The 16,735-nt window shown below is 50.7% G+C and overlaps 1 protein-coding gene across 1 annotated transcript; it reads left to right on the top strand.

The window, feature by feature from the left end:
- Positions 1 to 6,508: 6,508 nt before the first annotated feature.
- On the top strand, positions 6,509 to 12,872 carry LOC101620564 (cytochrome P450 1A1). Its single transcript, XM_004687980.2, has 7 exons — positions 6,509 to 6,593; positions 9,735 to 10,596; positions 11,136 to 11,262; positions 11,352 to 11,441; positions 11,536 to 11,659; positions 11,802 to 11,888; positions 12,041 to 12,872. The coding sequence occupies exons 2-7, from the start codon at positions 9,751 to 9,753 to the stop codon at positions 12,324 to 12,326; spliced, it is 1,560 nt and encodes a 519-aa protein (XP_004688037.1). The 5' UTR covers positions 6,509 to 6,593; positions 9,735 to 9,750; the 3' UTR covers positions 12,327 to 12,872.
- Positions 12,873 to 16,735: the final 3,863 nt, after the last annotated feature.

The following is a 16,735-nucleotide window of genomic DNA, read 5'->3' as shown; positions in this document are numbered from 1 at the left end:
GGGCAGGCGGCAGGCGGGAATCGAACTCATGCGGAAGTGGCCTCAGATTCTCAGTGCTGTGCTTTAACCCGCTGCGCCACCAGGGAGGGCCACATCAAGGAGGTTTTTGTGCCTGAAAAGATGAGCCAAGGGCAGGAAGAGAAATAGGTGAGTAGCCATGTGGGCCACACCTGGAAGGGCCTTTGCAGTCTGCTGGCAGGACTGTCGCCCCTAAGGCTCTTCACAAACCTCCTTCTGAAGACTTCAATTGACCTATTCTGAGCCTGAAGAAAAGCTGGCGTCTCTTCCTCGGCATGGAGCTGGGGAAGCAAGGGGAGCACGGGACCTTGGCAGTGACCAGGGCACCCCAGCTGGGTGGCACCAGGCAAGAGCAACTCTGTTCTGGAAACACACATTTTGTAACTTCTGGAGGTAAAATTAGCTCCCACAGTGGTGCTGAGGGTAATGTTTTGGGCACAGGAGGGCAGATGCGACAAGTCATCAGGCAGGAGTAACTTCTTGGGATTTCCCAAACCACCCAGGCCTTCTGGGGCAGGGGTTTCATCACCCAGAGGATGGACCAAACTGAAGCTCCCTGGTTGTAAGACCTGAACCCAAATCCTATGAGAAAAGGAAGAGGAGAGGAGGGAGAGGAGGAGGAAAAAGAGAAAGGGGAAGAGGTGAGAAAGGAGAGGGTGAGGCGGTGATCTATGCATAACGGACATGGTCTGGGGGGGGGTCTTCATTGGCCTCAGGACCCACGTGCTCTGTCTGTGTCTTCAGTTCTTTCCCTCTCTCTCTCCCCTCATTTCCCTCCCCAGCTTTCCCCTGAATAGGCTTCATTCAAAAGTAGATTTCTCGAAAAATGGCCTCAGGTAGACCCAGACTTGTTTTCTCATCATTTAACCATACTTGATAGAAAATCTGTCTTTCCCAACAGTTTTATGAAAACCTCCATAGGATTCTCATTGGCCTAACTTGGGTCATGTGCTAAACTGGTAACCTGAGGTGGGGGCAGCTTTACCAATGAGATTAGGAGGGGCTAATCTCCAAAGGACAACCAATGTGGTATTGCCAGAAGAAGAGCGACTCATGCTGAGCACCCCAAAATCCTCACGTCTGCCTCCACTGAGGTGAACGTGTAATTTATTGTCTACGCTAGAACTCTTTCAAGAGTAAAAAGGGTATTTTTTTTTTTAATTTTTAAAAAGATTTATTTATTTATTCATACAGAACTGGGGTACAGGCCAGAGATGTGGAGGGTGATAGGATTCACCAGAGACAGAACAGGCAGATCGACAAAGTACACTGCTGAGGGGAGCAGTGGGCGGGTCAGGAGAGGTCTGCCACGCCATGTGGTCACCTCCGGGGCAGGCGGGGATCAAACTCATGCGGTAGTGGCTTTAGCTTCTTAGTGCTGTGCTTTAACCCGCTGCGCCACCAGGGAGGGCCCGTAAAAAGGGTATTTTAAAGAATTATACCCAGACGACAGGCATAGACCAAGACTACACTGGGATAGTATCGACATCCTAACTATGGCAGTGAGCAGCCAGGGATCCAGAGCTCCCCCATCCCACCCCCTGCCATCTGAGTCCTGGGCCCTGCAAATCAAATCCTCTTGTTCTCTGGGCATGTGTAGGAGGGGGTAGGTGTTCAGGGTTCAGATCTTTTGGGGTGCAGGGTGGCTAGGTGGGGTGAAGTCACGGGGAGACAAAATCCAGTTCTCCTCATGTACTCCAACCCCTCTTCCCAAGCAGCCTCACCCCAAACTCCCACTACCCTGCAACCACTATATGCTCTGCACCCTCTTGCCTGCTTCCTATAAAGCTCATTTTCCATGGCTCTTTTCCAGCTCTCACTGTCCTTGAGAGCTCCCCCCTCCGAGGGTCCTCCATTCCAGCAATATTTCCAGATCCAGCATAGATTGTCGGCAACTTGTCTCCACTGGGGTGGGGGGGAGGCAAGGATTTGTCATGGGGTTGGTTGTCTCCTCATGGCTTCTGTTGAGTGATCAGGAGTGCTGGACAAAGGCACCGGGTCACTCTGCTGGGTCCTCATCTGTCTGCATCCCTCCAGCCCACAGCCCTCTCCCCTCCCCTCTGCCCCTGCGCCACTCTGTTCCCCACATCGATCGATCACCTAGGGAATCCCAGCCAAAGAACTTCTCACGCAAAGGCATGCAAAACAAACTTTGACCCAAGGTTGGTTGTATAGCTCCAGGTCAAGGTCCTCTAACCTCCTGCCTGTCTCCCTCTTTCTCTGCCCCATGCTCCTGAGGGCCCCCTTTTGTCTTGTGAGTTGTTTGCTGAGACAGAACTTGGTGATGAGAAATGCAAAAGCCTCCCATAACCCTTGTGCACAGAACTTGTGTCCAGAAGGTGGTTATGTGGGGGCGCTGACCCAGGGGCTAAGACTGTCATGATTAACCACCTGGGGTGTTGCGGGTAGTCTGGGACAACACATCTTGCTCAGTGTTTAGAGTCCTGGCTTGGAAGCAGGAGATCAGAATTCTGGGCTGTGCTTTGGCTTGTCATGTGTCTCTGGACTTCTCCTTTCTGGCATGGGTCTCTCTGGGGGAGAAGTGGAATAAGAATTGATTTAATTAGCCACTGAAGATATTGGTGTATAGAGCCCCCAGAGATTGTGAGCAAAGTAATGCATCCCTGGGTCCCTGGCCAGAAGACCCAGCACTCGATGATCTTCTAGCCATGAAGAGCAGGCCACTCTGATTCTCTAGAGCTAGGGCATGGGAGGGACTGTGGGCGGCGAAGGGAGAGACTGGGCTACAGAGCGGGAAGAGAGGTCTGGAAACACTTATTTCCCCACGTCCTTGTCATGACTTCTCTATTCTTTGTGGCTATAGCGCTATCTGGAATTGAAGGACAGGCCTCTCTAAGTTGCTGGAGCTCCTCAGACTGAGCCAGAGATGTAAAAGTGGAATGGATGGAAGGATGGTAGTGGAATACTTTCTTTGTCCCCTGTCCTGTTGCCCAAATCCCAGCAGAGCACCAGCTCTCTGTTGTTGTTTTTAAAGATTTATTTATTTATGCATTATTTATGCAGAACTGGGGTACAGGCCAGAGATGCAGGGGTGGTGAGAGGATTCACCAGAGACAGAGCGGGGAGCAGAACAGGCTGACTGACGAAGTACACTGCTAAGGGGAGCAATGGGTGGGTCAGGAGAGGTCTGCCTTGCCATGTGGTCACCTCCAGGGCAGGCGGGAATCGAACTCATGCGGCAGTGGCTTTAGCTTCTTAGTGCTGTGCTTTAACCGGCTGCACCACCAGGGAGGGCCCCGTTGTTGTTGTTGTTAAAAGATTTCTTATTTTATTTATGCATATAAGAATTGGGGTCTAGGCCGTAGCTGTGGGGTTGGGGAAGATTCACCAGGACAGAATGGAGAGAACAGGCAGATCTACTGAAGTACACTGCTGAGGGGGGCTGTGGGCAAGACTGGAGAGGTCTGCTATGCCATATGTGGGTCAGTTCCCTGGCCGGGGGATCAAACTCATGCCACAGTGGCTGGTGATAGCATGATAATGCTGAGACTTTAACCCCTGCGCCACCAGGGAGGCCCTACAATCAGCACTTTGGATTCAACATCACCTCAGCCATGAGCCCCTTCCATAATACAGTGTGTGTCACTTCTTTCCCAGTTGCTAATATCTTGCAAAGCACTAGAATTATCAGATCAATTTTCCACAGGTTGGTTTTCTGTGTTAGGGCATGGAAATAGGAGTGACTGGTTGAATCAGTCATAGTAAAGTATCCTGAGTATTACTAGGGAGAAGTGCTGTAGACAGCCAGGAGAAACTTAATCTGCTGTGCAAAGAATCCCGGAAGGCTTCCCAGAGGAAGTGTTGTTTTAGTTGAGAGTTAAAGTAGGGAAAATTAGAAGCAGAGATGGAGGGCCCTCCCTGGTGGCACAACTGGTTAAAGCACAGCATTTCGAAGCTAACCACAGTCACTCCAGTATAACCATTCCAGCATGAATTCAATTCCCAGCCAGGGAGGTGACCCACATGGTAGAGGTGACCCAGATGGCGCAGCAGACCTCTCCTGTCTCGTCCACTGGTCCCCTCAGTAGTGTACTTCATCAATCTGCTTGTTTTGCTCTCCACTCTGACTCTGGTGACCCCTGCACCTCTGTACCCCAGTTCTATATGCATAAATAAATAAATCTTAAAAAAAAAAAAAAGTAGATGTGGACAGACCAGGTAGATTCTGCAAAGGATTCTGGTTTCTCCTCTTAACAATAGGAGACACTGAAGGGGCAAAGTGACTGAGAATTTGTATGGGATGTGGAAGGAATTGGAGAGGGTAGAGGCTAAGTAGTCTGGGAGCAAGGATGGGGGTTTGCAAGGGCTTAGAGCTGTGGAGCTGGACAGAAGTCAGAGCATAGAAGCTTGTTCTTGTCCTTCAGTCAGTTTGTAGATCCACCTGGCTCACATCATTTTCCATCTCACATGGAAAAAGCTCCCTGTTTCTTAAATAAAGTGCTCCCTGAGTTGGGGTCCCGCCTTAAGCATCCCATCCCCTGGGGGCACTAAATGTCAGGAGAATTTCCCAACAAGTACCCCTGGACTGCATGTTACTGTGCAGGATTTCTGAACTTGCCCTTTTCTGCCTAGAACTCTCCCCTTCCAGATAACTGCACATCTTGAGTCGGGAGTCCACACTCTTGCCTCTGCCCAGAGTCATCTTGTCCACGAGGACTTCCCGGGTCACCTTATTTTGAATTGCAGGCTGCCCCCACCCCCCACGTGATTTCTGTCCCTTTTTGACTTTGTTTCTCTCTGTGGACACTGTCTATTTTTTCTTGCTGTCGTCTTACGGTTCAGGGTGCACCCAAGCCTGCCAGAACGTAAGCTCCTCGAGAACAGGAGTGCTGTCAGTTTTGATTAGACACTGGCGTCCAAAACAGCTCGCAGCACACAGCAGGCGTTTGTAAATATTTGTGCAATGCATCAGGTGGCATCTGTTGAGTGGGAGGTGAGCCGGCAGTGTGAGGCTGATTTCTGACCTGGGCAGGGGACGGGTGGCGGCCTCGTTCCCTGGGTAGGGGGTGCATAGTAGGGAGCGCGGGCGGGCGGCGTGGTTAGTTAGGGGCAGGTTTGAGGTGGACACCCAAATCCGACATTTTGTCCCTACCTCGGGAGGACACGGCAGGGGCGGGGAGGGTGTCAGAGGAAGGCAGTCGGGCCAGCCGGGTGGTGCAGGAGGTGCGTGTCCTGCCGCAGGCGTGGACCAGAAATCCGGACACACGCAAGCGCCCGCTCGACTGCAAAGAGGTGTTCCGCACGCAAACTCCAGCCCTTTGCCCCTCCTCCCCTACCTGCCCAATTGCGCACCCTCCAGGCTCTCCGCAACTCCTCCACCTCCACCTCCAGCCCAAGCCCGACCGAGACCTGCCTTTAAGATCCCCTCCCCCAGCCTTCGCGTGACTCCGGGTACCCGCGCCGGGCCGGCAGTTGGGAGGTGGGGTGGCTACGCGGCCTCCGGGCGCTTCTCACGCAAGTTCTGGGCAACGCGCCCCCAGCCAGAGGGGCGGGGACAGGCCGCGTGACCTCTGCTCCCCGGAGGGCTGTGCAGACGCGGGCACGCCGGTCTGGAGAGGTATCTGTACCCAGCAGACACCTCCGACCTGGGTCCCCTGCCTGCCCGGCTCGAGGTCCTGTCCCCACAGTTTTCCTGGCGGAAGGTGGCAGCGCAGCCCTAGTCGCCGTCCGGTTTCTCGGCTCCACCAAAGCATTAGCAACCCCGGCAGCTAAGACCAAAGCGGAGGGGCTTGGTGGTCCCGGCTGAAGGTTTTCATCTCTCCAAAGTGACCCTAGAGGCGGCGCTGAGCCCGTGGCCGAGCGCGCAGCCACACTGCCTGTTATCCATCCATACCGGCTCTTCGATCCGTGAGCTGTTAGTCCGCACGGAGGGGAACTCCGCCGACCCATCGGCGCCTCTGGCCTTCCGGTCCCCGGTGACCTCGGGCTGGGGTCGTCTGGCTTCTCACGCGAGCCTCGACTCAGTAGCCCCGGGGGAAGTTCATCACCAGCCAGCTCCAGCCCTGCCAGCCTGGCCCCATCCCACTCGTAGTGAGGGAGAGACCCTAAGGCAGTATGTGTAAAATAAGGGTGCTGGTGGTGCACAAGGAATAGAACCCCCCCGCCCCCCCCCCCTGTACTCTTGGAATTCCCTGGAACTTCTTCCCAGGATCTTCGCCTAGGCTGGGTTCTGCACTGTCTGTGGGGTACCTTGGAATTGGGGTCCCAATTCCTCAGCCCTCACCCCCTGGAGGAAGTACAGTCATTCAGTCACTTAGAGGAGATAGTCCCCCCACAGTAGATTGTTACCTGTCCCCCGCCCTTTACCCCCTTCTTCATGGCCCAGAGCCACCATCCTTCCCTCCCCCCACTCCTGACACACCCCCCCCCTTCTGTCCGATCCCCTCCCGGAGTCCAGGGGCGTGGCCTTGCGTGTGAGCTGCCTATAAAGGTGGCAGTGCCTTCACCCTCATCCTGAAGGTGACAAGCCCTTGCAGACTTCCTTGATCTTCTTTGGGGTCCCTGCCTCCAGAGACCACTCTTCTGTGCAGCTCAGCACCTCTTCACAGCCACAGGTGAGTGTTAAGGGCTTCTGAATTGCTACCTTCCTCCCACCTCCAGAAAAATTTTGATGCCACCAGGCCTTCCTCTGTAGCTACTGCTTTAGCACTGTAGGCTGTGTGGGGACCTCCTTGGTGGCGCAGCGGGTAAACACAGCACTAAGAAGCTAAAGCCACTTCCGAATAAGTTTGATCCCCACTCCCCCAACCCATGTGACCCACATGGCGTGGCAGACCTCTCCTGTCTTGCCCACTGCTCCCTTCAGCAGTGTGCTTCATCAGTGTGCCTGTTCTGCTCCCCACTCTGTCTCTGGTGAATCGTCTCACTGCCCCTGCAAGTCTGGCCTGTGCCCCAGTTCTGTGTGCATAAATAAATAAATCTTTAAAGAAAAAAAAAAGGCTGTGTCCTTAACGACCACTACCAGTCTAGCTCCCCAGTGGGGAAACTGAGGCCAGAGCAAGGTTAGAACTTGCCCAAATTCTTACAGTTAGTGCTAGACCTTTAGCTGGAAATACCCTTCGAAGGACTGCACAACCCAGATTCCAGCTCCAACCCCTCTGACTGTCTGATTGGCTGTGACTTTCCTCTCAAGGTCCCCTGGGAGGCTGGAATAAGGACATGCTGAGGGCTCCTGGGAGTCTGTGGCTCCTCCTGCAGCACACTGCTGCTTCTGGGGCTTCTCCCTGGACACGCAAGGCAGATGGAAGGGGGCAGCTTAAGTTCTTACCCGCTCTATACTGCCTTATCTAAAAGCTACTCTGGGCCTCCTAGTGCCACAGGGGTTAAAGTCTCAGCACTATGAAGCTATTGCCAGGGGCTACAGCCTGAGTTCAATCCCCTGTCTGGGAGATGGCCCACATGGGGCAGCAGATCTTACCTCTTTCCTCATGGCCCAGAGCCACCACCCCTCCCTCCCCCTACCTCTTTTCTGTCGGATCCCCTCCCAGAGTCCAGGTTCAGCGGACCTCCTGTCTCACCTGCTGCTCCCCTCAGCAGTGTACTTCAGTAGATCTGCCTATTCTGCTCCCCAGCCTGGCTCTGGTGAATCCTCTCACTCCCTGCACCCTAGTTCTTATATACATAAGTAAATACAAATAAACCTTTTTTAAAAAAGTGAAAGCTACTCCTGGCTGACTTTACCTTCCCAAGAGGGGACTGGTGCTGAACTAAGATGAGCCAAGAGAGGCTCATCTAACAGGAGTCTAGGGCACTGTGCAGATCCCTTCCCTATTCCGTTCTCTGTCTTCTCTGCTCATGTGAGACTGCCAGCTGCAGGGGACTGCACTATCAGTCCCCCAAAGCTTACCATCTCTCTTAGCCTCCTATCACCTCACTAAGCTGGAGGGCTTGGGGCACCCATTGTATGGAAGGGAACACCACAGCACAATAAGGCCAGCATTTTCTGCAGTTCACCCAGGGTATCAGCTTTTCCACGAAGGTCCCTGCTTATAGCACTGGAGTGGGAACCATAGTCTTCCCGACGTGGGTGTTCTCCTGTAGTGGGACTTCACTAACCAGACTGTGAGGTTTCCCAGGTGGCATCTGGGTCTTTGCTGAGATCTATCCGGGCACCCTGAAGTTGAGATCAGGTCTCACCTGCTCTCTCAAGGGATGAAAGCCTAGAGAGGGAAAATGACCAGTCCAAGGCCATACCAGGTAGCCTGGAACACTGAGCCCAGCCTTGAGCCCAGTGCACTCTGCCCCAGTGCAGGCAGATGTCCCAGACACAGCCAGATGCCTTGGAAAGAGAAGTTCATGTATTTGCACTCCTCTACTAGACCAAGCCTAGACCTTAAATTCAGATCCATTCCGAATCTTCCAAATTCCAGTCTGGAGTTTTCTTGCAGCTCTGGGCTGCAGGGGAAACTTCCACTTATTTTAGACTTTTTCTGTTCAGGAGAACCTGCAAAGAAAGACTTTTCATTCATGAGAATTGAGCTCAACCAAAACTAAAACCCTGGTCTGGATGTCTGTGACCCAGAGCTTCAGTCTATCTGCTCTCCAACTGCTTTTAAACAGTGGGATAGTTGGACATAAAGAACTAAGGCTGAGAGTAGGTTTGGCAGTGGCCTTTCAGCCCAGTCCCCTCACTACATTGGTTGAGTCATGTAGGAGTTCCTAGATCCTGAAATTAAGCAGTAGAGAAGTGAGGCTTCTGGGAATGTTCTTTTTCATGAAGTGATCTGATCATCCTTCAAATGGTGCCTACCACAGCTGTTGGAAACTTCCTAGGGAACTTTCCCTAAGACATCTCAATATTGGCTGTTACTGAGTGCTGGGTGATGTCAGCTAAGCCACTGTCCCCTCCAGACGTCAATTTCCCCAAGTGAAATGAGGCTAAAGAAGTAGATGATCCCTCAGCAACATTTCCACAAGTGTGGTGAGCAGAGAAGACAGGCTAGTTCAGCACCAGTCCCCCCTTGGGGAGGTAAAGTCAGTCAGGAGTAGCTTTCACTTTTTCAAAAAAAGAGTTATTTGTATTTATTTATGCATACAAGAGCTGGGGTGTATAGGCCAGAGGTGTGATGGGTGAGAGGATTCACCAGAGTGGGGAGCAGAACAGGCAGATTGACTGAAACACACTGCTAAGGGGAGAGGCGGCTGCGACAAGAGTGGTCCACTGTGCCTGGACTCTGGGAGGGGCCTGACAGGTCTATTCTGTTTATCTTAATGTATGTTCAGGGGGAGAAATCAAACCTATTCTTTCACACAGATATTATTTGAGATGATGGTGGGTGGATTTAAAGTTGAATTTAGAATAATATGAAGGAAAGGAGCATGCAGATGCTATATGGAAATCATAGACTCGAGTTTGAGAAACGCTGTTTTAGATGGGTGCAGCAGTTAAGAGAAGGAGGTCTGAAATTCGGCAGTTTGGGTTGGAGGCATGATCGAATACTTCCTGGCGTTGTCATCTTGAGCCTCGCTGCAGCCTAGTTCCGAGGCTGTGGCCAGGACCCGTGAATAATGACTGAATTCTTGGTACAAGGCAGCAACTCAAAAGCATTTCCCTACCACCTCCTCCCTGTCAAGCCCAGTGAGCAATTCTGGATATTTCCCCTTTTCCTTGATCAGCCTGCTGACACTTTAGGACATAGCTTCTCCCATTCTCCCATCTCACCTCTTGATCTGCCTCCTGCCCCTTCTCTCAACAGCCACCTTGAGATCTCTATGCCAATCATGTTTTCTGTGTTTGGATTCTCCGTCCCCATCTCAGCCACGGAGCTTCTCTTGGCCTCTGCTATCTTCTGCCTGGTATTCTGGGTGGTCAAGGCCTGGCAACCTCGGGTCCCCAAAGGCCAGAAGAGCCCACCAGGGCCCTGGGGCTGGCCCCTGCTTGGGCATGCACTGACCCTGGGGAAGAACCCACACTTGGTCCTGTCCCGGCTGAGCCAACGCTACGGGGACGTGCTGGAGATCCGCATCGGCTGCACGCCCGTGGTGGTGCTGAGCGGTCTGGACACCATCCGGCAGGCCCTGGTGCGGCAAGGCGATGATTTCAAAGGTCGGCCCGACCTCTATACCTTCACCCTGATCACTGATGGCCAGAGCATGACCTTCAACCCAGACTCTGGACCGGTGTGGGCCGCCCGCCGGCGCCTGGCCCAGAATGCCCTGAAGAGTTTCTCCATCGCCTCCGACCCAGCTTCCTCATCCTCCTGCTACCTGGAGGAGCACGTGAGCAAAGAGGCCGAGGCCCTCATCAGCAAGTTCCAGGAGCTGATGGCTGCCACTGGGCACTTTGACCCCTACAGGTATATAGTGGTATCAGTGGCCAACGTCATCTGTGCCATATGCTTTGGCCGGCGCTATGACCATGATGACCAAGAGCTGCTTAGCTTAATCGACTTGAGCAATGAGTTTGGGGAGATGGCTGCTTCCGGGAATCCTGCCGACTTCATCCCCATCCTGCGTTACCTGCCCCACCCTACCTTGGCTACCTTCAAGGACTTGAATAAGAAGTTCTACAACTTTTTGCAGAAGATAGTCAAGGAACACTACAAAACATTTGAAAAGGTAGAGGCAAGGGGGAGGCAGGAGGGTAGCAAGGTGCAAGTGGGGTCACGAGACAGGTGGTCAAAGATAACTGAAGCTGCATGGGGGTTGGCAGGCTCCCAGGGGCCTTTACCTTGGAATTGTAAAGTCATTCATGGAGTGAATTGCATCTTTGGCAGGGAATTGAAACGTTTTCTTGACTAGTTCTCCAAATCTCTGGCAACAGCGATTTGTTAGTGAATAGGGGCTTACTGTGCACATCCCTAGTTAGCTCTCATGGGGACCATAGGAGTTAAAAAATTGGTCTCCTGGCCTCATGGGAGAGAAAAGGGTAAAGAGCACTTGCAGATAATAACAGTACCAGACTGAGGGCTTCAGATGTCCTTTGAGTTGGAGCTGCTGGTGTTCTGACACAGGAGAAATTCTTAAGAGATTGTGGGGTGGCCACCTCAGAGAGGGGGTCACCTTTTCAGCAACAGTGCTAGGGACGTGAGGACCCAGCCTTGGAGAGGTAGGTCTAGGTCTGGAGTCTTGCTCACCTGGGGGCCTTATCTACCCAGGGTCACATCCGGGACATCACAGACAGCCTGATCCAGCACTGTCAGGACAAGAAGCTGGATGAGAACGCCAACATTCAGCTCTCGGATGAGAAGATTGTCAATGTGGTCATGGATCTCTTTGGAGCTGGTATGACCTTATCCTGGTGTGCTCTGCCTTTGCCCAAGTACCCTGACCCACCAACCACTTAACTTCTCCTTGTATTCTCACCTGGCCAGGGTTTGACACAATCACCACTGCCATCTCCTGGAGTCTCATGTACCTGGTGACAAACCCCAATGTGCAGACAAGGATCCAAAAGGAGCTGGGTAGGTAGTGGCTCCCTTCAAAGGGATCAAGGTGCCCCCTCCCCTGCTGAGGCCCGGGCAGCCCCTTCATCCTTCTGGTCCTTTCTCTTTTTAGACACGGTGATTGGCAGGGAGCGACGGCCACGGCTCTCTGACAAATCCCAGCTGCCCTACATGGAGGCCTTCATCCTGGAGACCTTCAGACACTCCTCCTTCATCCCCTTCACCATCCCCCACAGGTGAAACACCCTCCGTCCCACCAACTGCTCTCTATGCTTTCTTGCATTCTTGTGCTTGATCAGGAGTGGTGGGAGGTACAGAGAGTGGGAGGGGCATGGGATCTCCTTGCAGCCAGTTTGACTGAGCTTTCTCCCTCCTCAGTACCACAAGAGACACAAGTCTGAATGGCTTTTACATCCCCAAGGGGCGCTGTATCTTTGTGAACCAATGGCAGATCAATCACGACGAGTAAGTTGATAAAGAGCAGGGGGAAAACTCCATTCTCCTGGGCTTTAGACTCCACTGTCCCTGCCATTCCCCAACTTCTGGGGGTTGGGGATGAACCTAGGTGGTTGTTCTTAGTCCCAAACTTCCATGTCAGCTTCCTTTCTTGATTACAGGAAGCTGTGGGGCGACCCATCTGAGTTTCGGCCAGAAAGGTTTCTCACCCCCAGTGGCACCATCAACAAGGCCCTGAGTGAGAAGATGATACTCTTTGGCTTAGGCAAGAGGAAGTGCATCGGCGAGATCATTGCCCGCTGGGAGGTCTTCCTCTTCCTGGCTATCCTGCTGCAGCAGCTGGACTTCAGTGTGACCCCAGGTGTGAAAGTGGACCTCACGCCCGTGTACGGGCTGGCCATGAAGCATGCCCGCTGTGAGCATTTCCAGGTGCAGGTGCGCTCTTAGGCGCCGAGACTAGACTGTGCCTGCCTGGTCTGGCTGGGCAGCCAGGCCAGGGGAGTAACACACAAAGTGGGGTCTTAGCTTTGACAGAAACCACAGGTATTGGTCTGGCTGGATTTTGCTGTCTAAGTTTTCAAGCAAGCTGGTGGACTCATGCCTGCATCCCACCCAGGACTCACATCTCTACATGCTGATCAGCCAGGGCCATACAGAGCTGCAATTGTATTTGAGCTAGGAAGCTTCTGAGGACTGCTCTCGAAGGCCTTAGGTGCAGCAACTGGCTGTTGGGACTGATTGACTTGAGAGTCATTTAAAGCAGGTTACACGAGAGCCTGTCCAGTCTTTGACCATTGGGGCGTGTCCAGAGTGAAGGGAAGAGGCTTTCGGGACACTCATACAGAGGTGGTCCCCAACTTGAATGAGGCTGAGGAGACCACAAAGGTTTGGGATGCTCTGCTGGGGGAGAGGTTGTCTTCTTCTACCCTACCTCGGTCCCCTCCTGGCCTTGCAAGGCCCCCATTCTTGTCCAGGAGGGGATGGAGACTTGGGTTTAAGAGGAGCTAAGAAAGAGCTGCCTCTAGCATGAGGACCAAGTCATAACTGACAGGGAGTATTTCAATCACATTCTACTACTTCTCTATGCCCAGTATTAAAATGTATATTTAAAATGTCTGTATGCAAGGAACTTTTTATTCTAGCTTGCTTTGTATTTGCACATTAGCATTTATCATATATAAAATCTTGAGAACAATTTATTGAAACCATTCTATACCCATTCTAACCCAAATATCCAGATGTGTGTAGGAAATATTTACCAGATCTAAATAAAGATATTAACCAGAAGTCCTATAGGTGGAGATTTTTTTGACTCCTGAATGAAACATTTCTCACCTACATCCCTCCCTGACCAAGTCCAGTTTCACCGTGGGAGAAAGGACAGGAGGTGGCCAAGAGGGCTTCTGAGGGAGTTCCCAGGGGACTCACATCTGGTTGGGTACAAGGGCTATAAATTCACTGCCTTCCTCCCTCTCTGACACACAGAAGAAGTGCCTCCTCTGGACCAGGCACTAGGGGTATAAAGTAAAGAAAACAATCCCTGACTATGAGAGCCCCCCCCGCCCCCGAACTGCTTGGGGAAACCAACACAGAAATCCTTCATTCAATTCTTTGTGATCAGGCTCTACCAAAAAGGGGAGACCCAGAGAGGAGGTGGGGCTGGAAAATTACCAGGCCTTAAGAGCCTTCCTTGAAGAATGAGAGACAGTCTCACTTGTGCCTCATAGCACTAGAAGTTCAAGACCAGCAAGGGAGGCCGTGGTCACAGGCAAGGTCTTGCCCAAACCAAAAAGAATCACCATCACCATAACTTTCTCATCTGGTAGTGCTGAAACACTATACTCATGAAACAATAACTCCCTATTCTTCTCTCCCTAGCCCCTGGTGACCACCATTCTACCTCTGTGTCAAGGTCTTATTTTGTTTCATCTTATTATGTTCTCAGAGTAACCTTGACTGGGTTTAGAGTCCCTGAGAAAAGATATGGAGAAGAGAGAACAAAGTGGTATAAGAGGGTTTCCCTGGTAGACTAGGGGTTATGACTCAGCGCTGTCACTGCAGAGGGCCTGAGTTTGCTCCCTGACCAGGGAGCTGACCCACATGGAGCAGCAGACCTCTCTTGTCTAGCCCACTGTTCCCCTTAGTAGTATATTTCAGTCAGTTGGCCTATTCTGCTCCCCAACTCTGTCTCCGATGAATCCTCTCACCCCCTTTACCTGGAGTTCTATACATAAGTAAATAAATCGTAAAAAAACAAAAACAAAAACAAAGTGATATAAGAGCTTTCAGATCAGCTTGTCATATTATTGAGTCAGTTCCAGCTCTCCAGGACTGTTTTTTCTTAGTCCTTTTCGTTCAAGTACAAAGTTAGCTCTCATGACATTCATTTATTATATCCATATTTTCATCATTGCCTAAATTTTGCTGAGTAAAATCAATTTGCTGATTTTAAGAAGAGTAGCCACAGGATGTGGTCTGTAGTTGAATCAGGATTAAGCTTTTCTTCTATTGTAAAATGAGTTATTGGATCACCTGATATGAAATGGTTGCCTTACTAGTAGCACTTAACATTCTAGAATGGTTATATTGGCTAATTAAAACATGGTGATGATTAGAATAAAAAAATCTATTGATCAGTAAAATGACTGGAAGGAAAAGACCTAGAAGATTAAATGCAGGCAATGAAAGCACGTCCCAGAGTTTAGTTAGGTCCATTTAGAAAGTCAGGTGGCTTTTCCTCCTGGCTCTGTCATACACACACAGGTACAGCAAGTAGCGTTTACTTTTAGCACAGATTTCCCCTTGCCTGACTAAGAGAAAATAACAATCTATAGGATTACCCATGACAGCTCTAGTTAATGAATTGAGACTAGTTTGTAGGGATGTCAAAGCAGAAGTGGTGTCATATAGTAGATGAGAGTCAAGTTTTGAAACCTTTTCTAGTTCTCTTTCCACTCTGAAAATTGTAGTTGGCAGAGTACTCACTATAAGGAAATCAGTTATCCTCCTAAAAGTTCTGAAAAATCTGTGCCTGCATCATTTTGGGGGGCTCCTACATGACTTTTAATTTTTTAAAAAAGATATATTAATTTATTCATACAGAACTGGGGTATAAGCCAGAGGTGTGGGGTGGCAAGAGGCCTCACCAGAGTCAGAGTGGGGAGCAGAACAGGCAGATCAACGAAGCACACTGCTTGGGGGAGCAGTGGGCAGGTCAGGGGAGGTCTGCCTTTCCATGTGGGGTCACCTCTCCAGAGGGTGGGGATCGAACTCATGCTGAGGTGGCTTTAGCTTCTTAGTGCTGTGCTTTAACCCGCTGCGCCAACGCGGAGGGCCCTCCTACATGAATTTGATATAGCTTAGAATCCATGAAGGGAAACACTCATGTATTGCTGAGGAATCATGTTGCCTCTTTGGAAAATTTTCTACAGTTGCACCAGAGATTACCATAGGATTACCCAGAAATTCCATTCTTAAGTACATACTAAAAATAATCGAAAAATGTGTTCATATAAAAACTTGTACATGAACGTTCATTATAGTGTTACTTATAATTGCCTGAAACATAAAAATAATAAAAATGTTCAACACCTAATGGGTGAATAAACAGAAAGTGGTGGGGTCCTCCCTGGTGGCACAACGAGTTAGGACGCAGCACCGCAAGCAAGCTGCAGCCACTTCAGTGAGAGTTCGATTCCTATTCTGGAGGTGACCACATGGAGTGGCAGACCTCTGCTGACCCGCCTGCGGCTCCCCTCAGCAGTGCACTTCATCAGTCAGCCTGTTCTGTTCCCCACTCTGTCTCTGGTGAAGCCTCTCACCGCCCCTGCACTTCTGGCTTGTACCCCAGTTCTGTACGAAAAAATAAATATTTTTTATAAAAAGGTCGTGGATCCCTACAATGGAGTGAGCAGCCATAAATAGGAATGAAGCACTGATACAGGTTGTGACAAAGATGAACTTTGAGGGCCCTCCCTGATGGCACAAGGGTTAACTTACACCACTAGCCACACCCACTGCAGCACCTACCTGGCACAGCAGATCTCCTTTGTCTTTCCAGCTGCTCCCCTCAGCAGTATACTTCATCAATCTGCCTGTTCTGCTCCCCACTCTGTCTCTGGTGAATCCTCTCACCACCTCTGCACCTCTGACCTGTACCCCAGTTCTGTATGCATGAATAAATAATTAAAAAAAAAAAAAGACAAACCTTGAAAATAACGTCCCAAGTGACAGAAGGCAGACTGCTTTTTACATGCAGGTTGAATATTTTATGATTCAATTTACATAAAATGTCCAAAATAGACAAATCCATGGAAACAAATGGTAATTTAGTGATTAGGGAGTGAGGGCAGGAAATAATGGGAGGGTGATTTTTTTTTTTAAGATTTATTTATTTGTGCATACAGAATTGGGGTACAGGCCAGAGGCTCAGGGGCGGCGAGAGGCTTCACCAGAGACAGAGTGGGGAACAGAACAGACAGATCGACGAAGTACACTGCTGAGGGGAGCAGCGGGCAGGTCAGGAGAGGTCTGCCACGCCATGTGGATCTCCTCCGGGGCAGGCGGGAATCGAACTCATGCGGAAGCGGCTTTAGATTCTCAGTGCTGTGCTTTAACCCGCTGCGCCACCAGGGAGGGCCGGGAGGGTGATTTTTAATGGGTACAAAGTTCCTTTTGGGGTGAGGAAAATATTCTGGAATTAATGGTGATGGTTGCACAACTTTGAGAATACAGTAGAACATTTAATTTTACAAGGGTGAACATATTGATACATAATACATATTTCAATTAGAAAAATTACATCAGTGATCAAGACGCCAGAATAAACCCACCTTACAGAATGCAGAGACTGATTG

The sequence above is a fragment of the Condylura cristata genome, unplaced genomic scaffold (genome assembly GCF_000260355.1).
Source record: "Condylura cristata isolate star-nosed mole 26May11 unplaced genomic scaffold, ConCri1.0 scaffold00023, whole genome shotgun sequence".
In the NCBI taxonomy this organism is placed as follows: Eukaryota; Metazoa; Chordata; class Mammalia; order Eulipotyphla; family Talpidae; genus Condylura; species Condylura cristata.
This window is presented reverse-complemented; position numbering and strand designations above follow the sequence as displayed.

Excerpts from the sequence above, each read along its gene's own strand:
- LOC101620564 (XM_004687980.2), top strand. The coding sequence starts at position 9,751 with ATGCCAATCATGTTTTCTGTGTTTGGATTCTCCGTCCCCATCTCAGCC. Across the intron at positions 11,442-11,535 it reads AAGGATCCAAAAGGAGCTGG|ACACGGTGATTGGCAGGGAG; the intron begins GTAGGTAGTGGC and ends TTCTCTTTTTAG. Across the intron at positions 11,660-11,801 it reads CCCTTCACCATCCCCCACAG|TACCACAAGAGACACAAGTC; the intron begins GTGAAACACCCT and ends CTCCCTCCTCAG.